The following is a 16,354-nucleotide window of genomic DNA, read 5'->3' on the forward strand; positions in this document are numbered from 1 at the left end:
TGGGCTGTATCTCTAGCCCCGACATGAGCATTTGTATAAGCACTTAAAATATTTTTTAAAATTTATTTGAGAGAGACAGAAAGACAGCGAATGGGTATGCCAAAGCTTCCAACCGCTGCAAACGAACTCCCTTGTACATCTGGCTTACGTGGGTCCTGGAGAACCGAACCAGGATCCTTTGGCTTTGCAAGCAAAGGCCTTAACCAATGAGCCATCTCTTCAGCCCCTTTATGAGCACTTTAGATCAACAGATATATTCGATGCAAAAGGCTGAGAGAGCTAGCCTAGCAAATATTCCAGTTAAGGTCGGTGTGGTTACTAGGACACTTGGGAAGATGTACAAGTGAATGCCAAGATTTTCGTGTCCAATGTGAAGGCTGACACCTGGCAGTGCCATCTCCAAGGACTTCCGCTTTCACCATTCTCAGTCAGCATCAGAGATAACCAAGAACCGCCCAGGAGGTTTCCCCACTGGCTGCTGGTCTAATGGCACTTTGTGATTGGTGGGGAAAGGTCTCTAGCTTGGTGTCTTTAATCTCCATAGGCCGAGGACGATGATGGGCTTGTGTTACTGGAGAGCAATGGGGACCGTAAAAGAGCCAAGCCTGGGCTGAGCGTGTCTTCTCTGAGCCCACCCAATGCTATGCTCTTGGCTAGTGTGTGCAAGGCCCTCCGTTTAGAGACCAAAGAAGGAAAGAGAGGAGAGAAAATAAAGGGAGGGGGTGGTGGTAGGGAGAAGTACTTGGCCCCACAGCCTGGCTTGCAGCTCTTTAGCATGGTGCTGTCCACAATGGCAGCTGTTCTCTCTCCCAACTCCAGCAGCCAGCCACCCCCCAGCTCATCCAGGGCTGTCCTGGTTTTCACATGGACACTGACACTCTCACATTTCAAGAAGACTCCTTGGTCTCTGGCACAAAAGCCCCCTTCCCTAGGGCAATTATATCCTTGGCCCCAACCTGTTAATGACGGGCGGAGGCAATGCCAACTCATGATGTAACAAGGAAAACCCACCCAGCGGGGCCCTATAAAACTAAACACATGCCGCTGGGAGTGGCAGGGGTGCACGCCTTTAATCCCAGCACTCAGGAGGCAGAGATAGGAGGTGCACTGTGAACTGGAGACCAGCCTGGACTACAGAATGTGTTCCACGTCAGCCTGGGCTTACAAGAGAGACACTACCTGCAAAAATCAAAATGAAAAACAAAAACAAACAACAACAAACCCTAAACATCCTCATCACACTATTATTCGTTTCTGAGCTCCTCCTGGCTCCTCCAGTATCACTTCCTGGGATCACGTCCGCGCAGGGATGCATGCTCTACTCTACCTGGCTAATAGGAATCCGTGTGCCACATATGGGCTGGGGAATGTGGCTCAGCTGGTAGACTGTGTGTGCCTACCACGCACAAAGCCCTGGGTTCGATGCCTGCTCTCCCCTCTGGGCCTTGCTGAACAACACAGCACACACCTAAGACTATGGGACAGGGGGGACTACTGATACGTCTGTCTGGCACCCACTACGGGTGAGCATGCCCAGTCGCAGGCAAAGGTTACGGGCACTGCCAGAGTGCAAACTCATGAACACACCACACCACATCTGTCCCTCTACCCTCCTCCCCACCAAATAAAAAATACAAATTAGGGCTGGAGGGATGGCTTAGCGGATGAGGTGCTTGCTTGCCTGCGGTGCCTAGGGATCCAGGTTCGATTCCCCAGGACCCACTAAAAACAGGATCAACAAGGAGGTACATGTGTCTGGAGTTCATTCGTGGTGGCCTGCAGGCACTCCTGCGCCCATTTTCTCCTTCTCCTTCTCTCTCTCTCTAACTGTCCTTTTCTCTCTCAAATAAATAAAAATAGATGTTAGGGGCTGGAGAGATGGCTTAGCAGCAAAAGCACTTGCCTGTGAAGCCTAAGGACCCAGGTTGGATTCCCCAGTACACACATAAACCAGATGCACATGGTGGCATATGCATCTGGACTTTGCAGTGAATAGAGGCCCTGATGCACCCATTCTCTCTCCCCCTCCCTATTTCTCTCCCACTCGCTCTCTCTCTAATAAATAAAAACAAATTAAAAAAAAAAGTTTAGGGCTGGAAAGATGGCTTAGTGGTTAAGCACTTGCCTGTGAAGCCTAAGGACCTTGGTTTGAGGCTCTATTCCCCAGGAGCCACGTTAGCCAGATACACAAGGAGGTGCAGGCATCTGGAGTTCGTTTGCATTGGCTGGAGGCCCTGGCGCGCCCATTCTCTCCCCTCTCTCTATCTGCCTCTCAAATAAATAAATAAAAATGAACAAAAATATTAAAAAAAAAAAAAAGTCTAGCCAGGCATGGTGGCACATGCCTTTAATCCCAGCACTCAGGAGGCAGAGGTAGGAGAATTGCCATGAGTTTGAGGCCACCATGAGACTCCATAGTGAATTCCAGGTCAGCCTGGGCCAGAGTGAGACCCTGCCTAGAAAAACCAAAAATAAATAAATAAATTAGATTTCCAAAAAAAAAAAAAAAAAAAAAAAAAAAATCTTAGGCAATGGAAGGCAGCAATGTTTCTATTTACCAAAACCAGAGCTCCTTCTGTATTTTCAGCCTTATTCTTCTAAGACTTCCCTATGACCTAGATTTTAAGGCCAACAGTTACTGGCAGCTAAGTTCGGAAGCAGAGCGAGGGCAGACTTCCCTTGCTGTCATGGGTGGATTTTCTCTATCTGCTCTGTGAGTTTAGAAGCTGAGGGATTTGCAAATTGAATAAATCTCCTCAGATCTCTCAAGCCATTAGGAAAAAGCCACAGAAGAAGCTAAGCTTAACACACATCGTAAAGTTTCGCTGACAAATAAAAGTCCCTTTCAACTCAAAGTCCCTGTCCCCTACATGGCGGATGTGTTTAAGGGCCCAGGCTAAGTGTAGGGAGGTTCTTTTGGATAGATAACCAACCCAAGTACATAATTAACTATTTCCAGTTCAACTGCCTCACGAAAGGGTAAAGAAAAAATTTTTTTTTCCTACCAACTCACTGGAAAATTCCAGAACCTTCTCGAAGGCAGGTTTATTTCAATTATTTGGGTGGAACATACAAGGCCCTGCCATCAGCTGGTTCTCTGTAGGAGGACTAATGCACGGTTTGCATACATTCTTCATTGTTAACATGTGTGTGAATGCCACCCCCTCACAGTATGCCATTTGCCAACTGCTGGTACCATTGCCGGCAATCTGTGGTGAGGGTCTATAAACACCTGAAGCCAGGAGAGTAATTAACCCCCTCTCCCAGATGGTCAAGCTGGTCTTCAATCCTGACAAGGTAAGGGGGTCACACCAATTTTCCTGAGTCATGAAAAATGATGGGGAAAAAAAAGGGGATCTGGAGATTGGAGAGATGGCATATTAATCTAGAGTTTGTCTGCAATGGTAGAAGGTTCTGGGATGACCAGACACTCCCTCTCCCTCCCCCCCCCCCCCCGCTTGAAAATAAGCAAATAAAGTGCGAAAAAGTGGACTTCGTCAGGCGTGGTGGCGCACACCTTTAATCCCAGCACTCTGGAGGCAGAGGTAGGAGGATTGCTATGAGTTCAAGGCCACTGAGACTACACAGTGAATTCCAGGACAGCCTGGCCTGGAGTGAGACTCTACCTCAAAAAAAGAGAGAAACAAAAGAAAGAAATCCAAAGTAATCTATAAGAACACAAAGGGTATCTTTTTTCAAACATGTGTAGGCCCTTGTTTCTTTTCTTTCTGACTCAGATCTTTTATAAGGCATGTGTCACCATGCCCCCTCACTTAAAATATATATATATATATAAAACTTATTTTGTTACTATTTGAGAGAGGGAGGCAAAAAGAGAGAGAGCATGGGCAAGCTGAGGCCATTACCCACTGCAAACTAACTCCAGATGCACACACTACAAGGCACATCTGGCTTATGTGGGTATCACACCTGGGTCCTTAAGTCTTCACAGAAGGCACCTTAACCACTGAGCCATCTCTCTCCAGCTCTGCATCAGACCTTTTAAGAAATGGTATGGACAATTTTTTTCCATGTATACTTTTATTTGAAAGTGAGTTTGGGTGGTGTCCCAAGGTCGTCTCTTGTCACTACACATGAATTACAGACACATGCACTACTTTGTGCATCTGGCCTTCTGTAGATACTGGGGAACTGAACCCAGGCTGACAGGCTTTGCAAGCAAGGGCCTTTAACCACTGAGCTAGCTTCCCAACCTGCCATGTATACTTTACCCATGCACTATTACGCAGTCTGCAACTTTGAAGGCCACAGGCTCAGGGCACTGCTGATGATTCTAACAACACTGAGCAGACAGGAAGTAGCAAAGACCCAGGTCCATCTATCTATCAGCCTTACAGGTTTTAATGGGGCCAAGGACTTTTCTTGGGAGAAAGGACACTTCTTCACTTTTTCTAAGCTATGATGGAATGTCCAGTAAGACTGTCAGAGGTTTTAGAGGGTGAGGAACAGACAACTGTTATCATAAAAGGCTTTTTGACAGGATTTTCTCTTTTAGAGATCATACAAGGACCTGTGGCCCACACCCAGCCCTCCAAAGGTAGGAGGAGTTCAAGGCCACCCTGAGACTACATAGCGAATTCTAGCCTGGGCTAGAGTGAGACCCTACCTCAAAAAACGCCAAAATAAATAAATTATAAAGATGATACAAGCCATGCATAGTGGTACATACATGTATCTAAGCCCTCAGAGGGCAGTTGAAATAAGGAGACTTGCCATGAGTTTGAGGTCAGTGTAAGCCACAAAGACCAAGCCGGGCATGGTGGCGCACACCTTTAATCCCAGCACTCGGGAGGCAGAGGTAGGAGGATTGCCATGAGTTCGAGGCTACCCTGAGATTATAAAGTGAATACCAGGTCAGCCTGGGCCAGAGTGAGATCCTACCTCGGGGGAAAAAAAAAAAGACACAAAGACGCTGTCTCAAAAGCTAAAACAAATGTAAAATGCCCTGCGTTGTCTTCATGTTTCCTGCATACTCTTGAAGAGGAACGACTGGATGAAAAAGAACTGACTGAGGGCGCTCTTCCTGTCAGGGTTGGGAAAATGAAAACAAATCTAGAAGTGGAAAGTGAAGCTCTTTATTTCAATGTCAGACCCCATTAAGCAAATATTTAAGTCACCAGAGGGGATATAAAAGAAACCCACCCTTTCATTGCAAGGATTAAGATTTGGTGAACATAATTAAATTCTGCAAGTGTCATGTGAAGCATGTAAAGGAGAAAAGAACTGTTAATTGTATAAAAAAATTATTACAAAATGAAATTATTTTAACTTAACATGTCAATGTGTAAATACAAGTCACAACACTGTAAGTTCAGCAGTTACTTCCAGTTAGTTTTATTTCCTATTTCCAGCTAAGTGCTTTTTCTTTGCAGTTAATTATTTCATACCAACTTCATAATGGGGCTTCAGTTTAGACTGAAAATTTTCAGGCTTGATTAAAACGCTGTTGGTTCGCCAATGAGTGAACTGAAGCGTTGGGGCTGGAGGGATGGCTTAGTGATTAAGCAAAACCAAAGGATCCAGGTTCGATTCCCCAGGACCCACGTTAGCCAGATACACAAGGGGACGCACATGTCTGGAGTTTGTTTCGGTGGCTGGAGGCCCTGGTGCGCCCATTCTCTCTCCCCCCCTTTCTCTGTCAAATGAACAAATAAATTAAAATAAAATGCTTCATTAAAAAAATTACACATATATGAATGGAGCTGGGTGTGGTGGAGCACGCCTTTAATCCCAGCACTCAGGAGGCAGAGATAGGAGGATCGCCATGAGTTCGAGGCCATCCTGAGACTACATAGTGAATTCCAGGTCAGCCTGAGCTAGAGTGAGACCCCACCTCGGGGGACCAAAAAAAAAAAAAAAGGAAAGAAAGAAAGAAAGAAAACAATGAAGCACTGATGTTTCTGGATCATTTATAAAATTAGGTTCTCCAGTACTAAAACCGAGACACATTTCAAGAACATAATTATTGAGGATATTATTTTTTGTTGTTTTTTTGGTATTTTTAAAATTTATTTTATTTGAGAGTGACAGAGTAAGGGGGGGGAAGGGAGAGAGAGAATGGGCGCCAGGGCCTCCAGCCCCTGCAAACGAACTCCAGACACGTGCGCCCCCTTGTGCATCTGGCTAACCTGGGTCCTGGAGAATTGAGCCTCGAACCAGGGTCCTTAGGCTTCACAGGCAAGCGCTTAACTGCTAAGCCATCTCTTCAGCCCTGGGGATATTTTTTATCTTAATTTTCCTGCAAGGTGACCAGACAATTGTAGGGAAAGGAGCTGCTGAAAATCTTGAAAATTTTTCATTTTTTTAAGTGTGTGTATGTGTGTGTGTGTCTGTGTGTGTTCATATGTACATATGTTCATATGTGCAGGTCAGAGACTGACATAAAGGAACCTGCTTGCATAAAGTCTACTGGCTCAATTCCCCAATACCCAGATGCTAAAGTGCGTTTGGTCTTTTGCAATGGCAAGAGCCCCTGACGCACCCATTTTCTCATTCTCATTAATAAAAATATGCTGGGCGTGGTGGTGCATGCCTTTAATCCCAGCCCTCCGGAGGCAGAGAGGGGTAGGAGGATCTCTGGGAGTTAGAGGCCAGCCTGAAACTACATAGCAAATTGCAGGTCAGCCTTGGCTAGAGGGAGATCCTAACTGGAAAAAACAAAATTAAAAAAACTCAGTGTAATAAAAACATCAAAAACAAACTGAACTCTTATTGCTCAATTATACTCTGATATGTGACAACCACGTTATCCAGCGATCATTCTGGAATGTGGTATTTCCTTAAAGATGTTCTGACTTCACTCTTCCTTACAGACAATGGCAAACACTTAACTAGCTTGGAAACATTCACAACAACTTGAGTTCCAGAGGCCTCGCCGTGACCCCCGTGTCTTGTATAAGCATTTCTGGCAGCAACTCCCACCGACACTACATAAGGATGATCTAATTTTGCAAGCGTGTCATTCCCAACCTTCAGACACACAACTTGGGCCAAGTTTGTTTTTTTTTTTTTCCCCTTTGTGAATATTTTCCAGGCAAGCCCGGGGAAGAAAAGAGCAAGACAGGCTGGGAGCATTGCCTTGTTAGTCACCATTCACCAAGCCAGATCCCCTTAAGTCTAAAGTGCTCCTGCTTCGAAGTCCTTTGTCATCCAGGTCACAGCTGCATGGTACAAGTCCCTGGTGGCCTAACTGCATGGTCAGGGGCTGGCTTAGCACTGAGGCATTGAAAAGCACCATGAATTCCCACCCAGCCACATCCTCTCCCAAGTGGAACCTGACTCTGTCCTCACTGCCATCTTCTTCCTCTGACCAGCTTCTCCTCTGTCATCCCCCACAGAGCCACGGCCCCACGTGGCAATTCTTCTGTGAGTCGGTTTTAAGCCAATCACTTTAGTAGTATTATTTTTGGTTTTTTCAAGGTAGGAGCTCACTGTTGCCCAGGCTGGGATTCATTATGTAGTAGTCTCCGGGTGGCCTTGAACTCATGACGATCCACCTACCTATGCCTCGGGAGTTCTGGGATTAAAGGTGTGTGCCACCATAGCCGGCCTATTTGATGCTTAGTATATTTTTCATAGACAAAGTGGTTGAGGAGTGTTTGTGAACCTTACTTCTGCCATGAGACTGATCTGCCCAAGGCCTATGTCTAAGCTGATCCTATCTTTTTGTTTGTTTGTTTGTTTTTCAAGGTAGGGTCTCACTGTGGCTCAGGCCAACATAGAATTCACTCTGTAGTCTTAGGGTGGCCTCGAACTCACTGTGATCCTCCTACCTCTGCCTCCTGAGTGCTGGGATAAAGGCGTGCGCCACCACACCCAGCTCCTGATCCTATCTTGCGTGGAGCTCAGAGCCCGTTTATTAAGGATGCATAGTCACGCCTCATTTACTTCTGGGGACTTTGGGAAACGCCGTATGTCACGTGGATCACTTTAGAAAAACACCACAACACGCAATAATGTCATCACTTTAAATATGGAGATACAGTCAGCCTTGGAAAACTTACCACTGAGATGGGGTCCATGGCCTCTTGCTTGACAGGGACTGGGTCAAACATGAGCATTCTTTTAGTTAAACCTTCTAGGGTGTTCTGGTTCTGGTGTTAGGCCTGAAAAACAAAACAAGGTGTCTGTTTAATCCTAAAGTCACCTTAGATATAAAGAAGCCAAAATAAAACTTCTTGCCAGGCATGGTGGAGCACGCCTTTAATCCCAGCAACTCAGGAGGCAGAGGTAGGAGGATCGCCCTGGAGATCGAGGCCACCCTGAGACTACAGAGTGAATTCCAGGGCAGCATGGGCTATAGCGAGACCCTACCTCGAAAATAAAAAAAAAAAACATCGTTCTCTGCTTTTTTCCCTTTAGTCCTTTTGCCCCTCACCCCTGAATCGTTCCCCTTACCTATATGTATGATGCCATTTCATATAATTAAAACCAGACACCATGGTCAGGACCAAAGGAGAGCCAATCAGCATTTCAAACTGAACTACACAGACCCCGACATTTCTGGATCAGTATGTGTAACAACCCTTCTGGCAGAAAACCCTGTGTTGGTAAGTAGTATCGCCACGCAGCTCAACACAGTTCACTTTGCACAAGACTGTTCAACACCTTTCATGTCGGGCTTATGTTCATCAGAGAAAAATCAGAACAAAAAACAAGAAGCCTAGAGCCAACCATCATTACTACTTGATTTTACCCTTGCAAATCCTCTGTAAATGCAAACTCAGCACACATTCTTGTTATTTTTTTAAAATTATTTAGACAGAAAGAGCCAGAGACGAGAGAGAGAGAATGGGGTGCACCTGGACCTCTAGTCACTGCAGACCAACTCCAGATGCATACTCCACCTTGTGCATCTGGTTTACATGGGTACTGGGGAATTAAACCTGGGTCCTTAGGCTTTACAGACACGTGCATTAAATGCTAAGCCATCTCTCCAGCCCACAGCACACATTCTAATCAGTACCTGCAATGCAGCTTGCTTGTATGGTTGATGGCATGGCTCTACACCAGCAAACCGACCTTGTGTGTGAGCAGACGCGGTTAACATAGCCCTTCCCAGACTGTTTGCAAATGCTCGCCAGTACAAGCAGCATTAATCCTCCCTGTCCTGTAAGTCACAAGCTGCATTTTCTGAAGGACAAAATTCTTGTGCAAAAATCTTGCCCGTGTATTTCCAAAACATTTTGTCGGGTCTCAGAAAGACAAATAATCCCTTTTTAATAAAATTCTGAGGGCTGGAAAGAGATGGCTTGGCGGTTAAGACACTTGCCTGCGAAGCATATTGACCCAAGTCTGATCCCCCGTTACCCACGTAAAGCCCGGTGCACAAAGTGGCGCATGAGTCTGGAGTTCGTTTGCGGTGGCCCATTCTGTCTGTCTGTCTGTCTGTCTGTCCTCTCTCTCTCTGCTTGCAAAGAAATAAATAATATTTTTGAAAAATCAAAATTTGGAATTGACTCAATTATTGAAGTTGAGTCTTTCTCATCATTAGTTACCATTTACATTTCTTTTGAGAAATGTCTACTGAGGTCTTCAGCATTGTCTCCCAATTCATCCATTCCCAGGTGTGTCATACACAAGCTTGCTTTTTATGCATTTGGATACTAACCTAAATGCAAAGAAAAAATGGCTGTCTTCATCTGTCCCTGTCTGGCTGCCCAGCTCCCCAGAACGCCACCTGAGGTTTTACAGATCACTCTGGCTATGAGGAAGTGAACATGGTCCATACTGACTTCTACCGGAAAAAACAACCCAGTGAGCTCCATGTGTTGGCCGATGCCCGTTCCAGACTCACCTGGGCTATACTGCGAGACCCTGTCTCAAAACCCAAAGATGCTGGGCATGGTGGCACACGCCTTTACTCCCAGCTAGGGAGACAGGATCACTGTTTTGAGGCCAGCCTGGGACTAGAGAGCAAGACCCTCTCTTGAAAAACAAACTAAGAAACAAAAAAAGAACAAAAAACGGGGGTGGGGAGAGGGCCAAAGTTCCAGGATCTGGATGTTTTCTAGATTTCAATACTTCCTCACCTCCATGGGCACCATGACAGGAATCCTGAAGGTGTATTTCCCAGATTAGGCTAAGGCCTCTCCACATACAATTATGCAAGTAATTAATACCCAGTGGTTCTCTCGCCTCAGGGGAGCCTCCTGAGCGTTCCCTGATAGCATTCTATAACAGACATAAGGCCAATTTCATAATTACATTTTCCTACACTGCAGGACGCGTCACCTTCTACATGTACCACTTGAACACGTGGCTGTTCAAATCCGTGGCATTCCTATTCTTTTCTGTGCCCCGGCGAGAGTAAACCACCAGCCAGTGAAAAAAATGGATGATTTCAGAAGAAAGGATGAAAACCCCTTTGTCTCGGGATCTATTATTAACCAGTCCCAGCCCAACAGCTGCGTGGTCAGTCGTGGCTCTGAGAACCGCTGTCCATGAGCCACGCCAGACCACAACACAAGAAAGGCGAGGTCTCTTGCTGACATCAGAATTGTCCCCACCCACAGGGGACCATAAACAAGATGAGGTCGTCTACTAACGTGGATATGGTTACAGAACTTAGCAGACCCCTCGCAGTTAGCCTCCCACCAATGTACCCAGCCTATAGACAGCACAGACATATTTATCTGGATGAAAAATCCCAGGTACATAGATGGTAGCCTGATGTTGACCAAGCAAAAGAATACAATCTAGCCTGGTCATGGGCAACAATACTGTCAGGTACAATGCAGACCCCATCTGCTTCTCTACTCCCCACACTTCTAAAGGAGACTTTAAAAAACCAAGAAAAACAAATCTGCCCTCCAAATTATTGATCTCAACACACACAGTTTCTGGATCGGTCATACGAGCATACATATGTACATACATACATAGATACAGCTGGATTTATTGGTTCTATTTTTGTTTTTGTTTTTTTTTGAGGTAGGGTTTCACTGGAATTCACTATGTAGTCTCAGGGTGGCCTTGAACTCATGGCAATGCTCCTATCTACCTCTGCCTCCCAAATGCTGGGATTCAAGGAATGCGCCACCACACCTGGCCTGTTGGTTTCAAATTCTAGAATACCACCAGTATTTGACTGTCAGTACCCAGACACCCCCTCACTCATCAATAACACTCAGGCTGAATTTAGTTGGAGAGCTAACAGCGCAGCAAAATGCGGTGGTCTACGTACATATCTGTACTCCCGGCACTTGAGAAGTGGAAACAGAAGAACTGGGTTTGAGGCCAGCCTGGGCTACATGAGATCCTGTTGGAAAAGTTAGGGGGAAGCCAGGTGTAGTGGCACACCCTTTAATCCCAACACTTGGGAGGCAGAGGTAGGGGGATCGTGGTGAGTTCAAGGCTATCCTGAGACTACATAGCGAATTCCAGGTCAGCCTGAGCTAGAGTGAAAGCCTACCTCAACCCCCCCAAAAAAAGTTAGGGGGGAAATGATCATAGTATATTGTCTGTATGTATGTATGATAGATGTCACAATAGAAAGTTGACAGTGGCTGGGTGTGGTGGCGCACACCTTTAATACCAGCACTCGAGAGGAAGAGGTAGGAGGATTGCTGTGAGTTCAAGGCCACCCTGAGACTACAGAGTGATTTCTAGGTTAGTCTAGACTAGAATGAGACCCTACCTCAAAAAAAAAAAAAAAAATGAGTTTTAACAGTGGTCTGCACCTACTAACTATGGATTCATACGGGGGCATGTACTGTGGATAACATGTGCTGGGCCAACATCCCCACGCAAGGGCTATCAGAGTGGACTATCAGAACTTGCAGCAGCAAATAAAAATAAATTAAAACGAAGGGTGTGGAGTTCCTTCGGATCCAAGTTCTAACTCCTCCTTTCAGCTCCTACAGCTTTTCATGACGTTAATGCCCAATGGCAATGACTACATCTTTGATCATTTTAAGACATTTAAGCCACTCACTAGAGTTCTTAATTGTCTCTAACTTCAAGAAAGTTGGTGCTTTGCAGGATATTACCAAAGAATCAAAGCCTAATAGAAAACATTGCTCCTAACTAAACCTAAGTTACAAAAGAATTATAAAAGCTAGCTTGTTGATTCAAAACTATACCTCAGAGTCATTAAACTGCAGAAGAAATCTATCCCTCTACCCGGTTTCCCCACATTGCCCTGACTAGCATGAAATTCACTACCCACACCAGGCTGGCTTCAAACTTGCAGCAATCCTCCTGCCTCTACTTCCCAAGTGCTGGGTCTATAGGCATGGCGAAGTGGATGTTTTGTCATTATATAACTCCTTCTGCTATTACATGAAGGATTATTAAGATGCCACCTTGTGAAACTATGAGACTATGTCTCATGAAACAAGTCAAGGGAGCCAGATTTCTCATCCATCCACATGTCTAACAGCACTCTGCTCTCAATTTGGTAGACTCTAAAATGACTTTCATGATTATACTTTCAGTGACAAGATGAATGTCTGCAGTGATACACCCCAAACTGTTAACAAGCCAAGGCACGGTGGTACACACCTCAAATCCTAGCACCTGGGAGAGGGGTTGAGTCAGGAAGATTGCCATGTGTTTGTGGCCAGCCTGAGTTTCCGCACAACAGAACCTCTCTCAAAAAAAAAAAAAAAAAAATCACACCCAAAAGCCGGGCGTGGTGGCACACACCTTTAATCCCAGAACTTGGGAGGCAGAGGTAGGAGGATTGCCAATGAGTTCAAGACCACCCTGCTGAGACTACATAGTGAATTCCAGGTCAGCCTGAGCTACTGAATTAAGAGTGAGGCCCTATCTCGAAAAACAAGCAAGCAAATAAACAAACAAACAAAATCAAGAGTTTCACCAAGTCAGTACCCATCTGCAAGCCATCTGATTGGGTTGGTGATGTAACTCATGGTAGAATGTGATCTAACATGCCATAGGTCTCTTTGGGTGCAATCCCTTTGAATTAACCTAGGTAAAACTAGGAGCCAATTCATGCTAATATGCTCAGGACACTCTTAAACCTGAAAACCCTGAAAGCTATGCTGACAAGTGAGCTCAGAGGTTACAATGGAAATACAAGGCCTGGTTAAAGTCTGGGGTGTTGGCACATGTCTTAGCCCCAGCACTAGGGAGGCAGAGGTAGAAGGATCCATGTGAGTCTGAGGCCAGCCTGAGACGATGTAGTGAATTTCAGATCAGCCTGGGCTAGAGTGAGACCTTACCTCAAATCAAACAACAATAAAAAGAATGTCCTAGCATAAACTAATTCAAGAGTTCAATCCTCACTGCTGGAATTAAAAATAGCAACAACAGGGCTGGAGAGATGGCTCAGCAGTTAAGGCATGTGCCTACGAAGCCAAAGGACCCAGGTTCAATCTCCCAGGACCCACATAAGCCAGATGCATAAGGGGCACATGCGTCTTGAGTTCATTAGTAGCGGCTGGAGGCACTGGTATGCCCATATTCATTCCCTCTCTCTCTTTCTGCTTGCAAATAAATAAATAAATAAATTTTATTTTTAAAAATAGCAACAACATAAGACTGGGGAAAGAATGAATGCAGAACCAGTACCTCCTAAATAACTGAACAGTAACTTAAGTCTTGTAAGAATTGGGGTTCCTAAAGTTGGTGATCTCTGTTAGGCAGGGGCAGCTCTGTGCTCTGGTGGTATTATTACTATCACTGTTTTTGTTTGTTTTTAGAGGTAGGGTCTCACTCTAGCTCAGGCTGACCTGGAATTCACTATGTAGTCTCAGGGTGGCCTTGAACTCACGGGGATTCTCCCACCTCTGCCTCCCAAGTGCTGGGATTAAAGAAAGGCGTGTGCCACCACGCCTGGCTACCATCAATTTTAATAGAATGCTAAATAAGCCACAAAAGCTGTAGAAAACCCATTACATAGCACTGGCAGTGATTTTAAGTACAGCCGGTAGGTGGCGCACTAAAACAGGTATTGGAGCCTAGGAGGCGGGCACTAGATGCAGCTGGCCAACCTCAGGGTCTTTAAACCTGACTTGAGTTTTAACCAAGCTGAGGAACTCTATGGACCACCTGTGTGGGCATCACACAGATGAGGAGGCCTCAATACTACTTTTCCTAATATTCTCTGACCATAAACTCATTTATATCTTTATTCTATTAAGCTAACAAATTTTAAGGTTAAACGAAGCAATTCCAGAAGAAAACAGCATTTAATAGAGGATCTAGGCAAAACTTTAAAAAGAAAAAAAGCCTTTTAAGTTGTTGAAGTGCTTAAAAGTAAAAAAAAAATAAAAAAAAAAAACCAGGAATATCAACATTGCCAAAATAATTTTCCAAACAGGATCAACTATGTCACTCCCTGGTAACACATAAAACTGAATTTTCCCTTTTTAAAGGATATCCCTTCGACTGTGCGCTGCTTCTCTTTATCAATATAATGTCGCTGTTAAAACATAGGAGCCATACTGACTGTAGATGCGATTCTGAGAAAAAAAAATGCAAAACTGTATTCTGCACTGATTACAGACATGGCTGGTGCAGCTGCTCGGGGAGAGCCTGGAGCACAGCCTCCTTTGTGGGGGGCGGGGGAGAAAGGGAAAACGCGAAGCCAAGTTTTCTGCCTTTGTTGAAGACAGAGGAAGACCCGCCTGACATTCTTCTTCCCTTTTTAAATTCACTGTCACAAGGCTTTCTGGCGTCACAAGCCCACCCCATCCCCAGCCCAGCCTGCCCCTATGGTTCCCGGGTCACCTGCTACCCCCAAAACGGAACTTAAGCCAGGTACAGGCAACAGGCGAGTAAGTAAGTATCCCTTTCATTCTCCCAAATGTTTGGATTTTTTGAAAAGAGAAGGCAGGTCACTTTCCCCCCACCCTTAGCTCCCCCAGGAACTTTAGGGAGGGAAATCAGAAGGTGGGTGAGTGGGTGTGCTTCTTGGCCAGGAAGAACATCAGGCAGGCTAAGCTTCCTTTCCTGAGAAACTTCTCTCTCCACTTCTCACTTCTTTACCCAGACTCTCGAGAAGGCTCACAATGGGTTGAGTACTATTTAATAACTGTCACCCCCTCCAACACACACACACACACACACACACACACACACACACACACACACACACGGAAAACACTCTGGGCAAGCTGGAGGCTTCGAGAAGGGGAGCTCAGCAAGCTGGCACCTACCTGGAAGGGAGTCGCGTTTTCACACCACCCAGGGACTTTTTTTTTTTTTTTCACCTACCTTCCAGACTCCTAGTATGCCTTGGAAAGGATAACTCCACGGAATTGTTCCGACTCTCTGCCCTTCATAAATTATTTTGCATGAACCGTGTGCTTTGCAAATGGGAGAGAAGTTAATTATTTCGTCTCAGATGAAACAGAATGACCCAGTGAGCCAACAGTCCGCCCTCTTCTCCTCTCTCTGCGAACAAGCCACCCAATTTTACTTTCCTGCCTCCACCCATCTGCTCCACCCCATGGACAGTTGCCAGGGCCAGTCTAACTAGTCCAAACAGGACATGGCTTCAGATAAGACTCTGCCCACACCCTGTACTTCGGAAAGACCAAGTGAAGCAATTGATTTTGCATGTAAATAACGACAGGTGCAAAGGTAACAACAGCCCAACAGAATCCCCCCCCCCCCACTTCACCGGACCCACCTCGGAGCTGAGGGCAGGGGCTCGGAAAACCCAAACCACACATGCTCTCCCTTCAGGTCAACCCTCAAATTCAAGGGCACCTGGTTAGCAGCCATTTTCCCTACTAGGGTTACATACTTGTTTTTATCCTTAGCGCTCTCTAGCAATTCCCTCCCCCCATTTTCTGTTCAAACTCTTTATTTTATTTTATTGGATCTTTATGGTAAATCCGAGGGGAGGGGCAGGGGTAACAGGTGATGGATTAGTTCTCAGGTGTTGTCCTCCATTTGTTAAAAAAAAAAATGGACAAACATCCCAACATAAATGAAAAAAATACCCACAATGTCTAATCCTTCTGTGTACACAACTCCTGAGGCCTTGCCTAAGCCCTCACAGGCAGTCCTCCGCTGAGAGGGTTATATAATCAAATCTAGAAGGGCATGGCCTCTCATCTGCCCGGCTGGCAGAGGTGCCCTCCCTATCACTGAAGACCCACCCCACTCCACCCGGCAGGGCCTCCACCCAGGGGGCCCCACCCTTCAGGGAGTGGGAGACTGGGAGTGATGATGGCCGACCCATCAGCCTCTGGGTTGCAGTTAATTCCTGGAAATTCTGGCCTGAGCTAGGATGGCTGGAACCTTAAAAATCATCAGGAAGAACTGTCAGGGGTGATGGTGGCTTCCCTCTGCCTAGAGTCTCCACTGAATGTCTACCTCAGAAAGCACAGTGCACCCCAAAGCTGCCCTTTTTTCC

The 16,354-nt window shown here is 45.7% G+C and overlaps 1 protein-coding gene across 5 annotated transcripts in view; it reads right to left on the reverse strand.

Moving 5' to 3' along the window:
• Klf3 (Kruppel like factor 3) overlaps window positions 1-16,354 on the reverse strand; it is a 40,601-nt gene that overhangs the window by 13,584 nt on the left and 10,663 nt on the right. For 4 of the 5 annotated variants that reach the window (XM_004658656.2, XM_045161670.1, XM_045161669.1 and 1 more), the window contains exon 2: window positions 8,025-8,126. In XM_004658656.2, the coding sequence (XP_004658713.1) occupies window positions 8,025-8,081 (57 nt within the window). In that variant the 5' untranslated portion in view covers window positions 8,082-8,126. Of the gene's footprint in view, window positions 1-8,024; window positions 8,127-15,204; window positions 15,330-16,354 lie in introns of those variants that run through there. The other variant, XM_045161668.1, reaches the window with a different exon arrangement.

This window comes from Jaculus jaculus, chromosome 11 (assembly GCF_020740685.1).
Source record: "Jaculus jaculus isolate mJacJac1 chromosome 11, mJacJac1.mat.Y.cur, whole genome shotgun sequence".
Lineage (NCBI taxonomy): Eukaryota > Metazoa > Chordata > Mammalia > Rodentia > Dipodidae > Jaculus > Jaculus jaculus.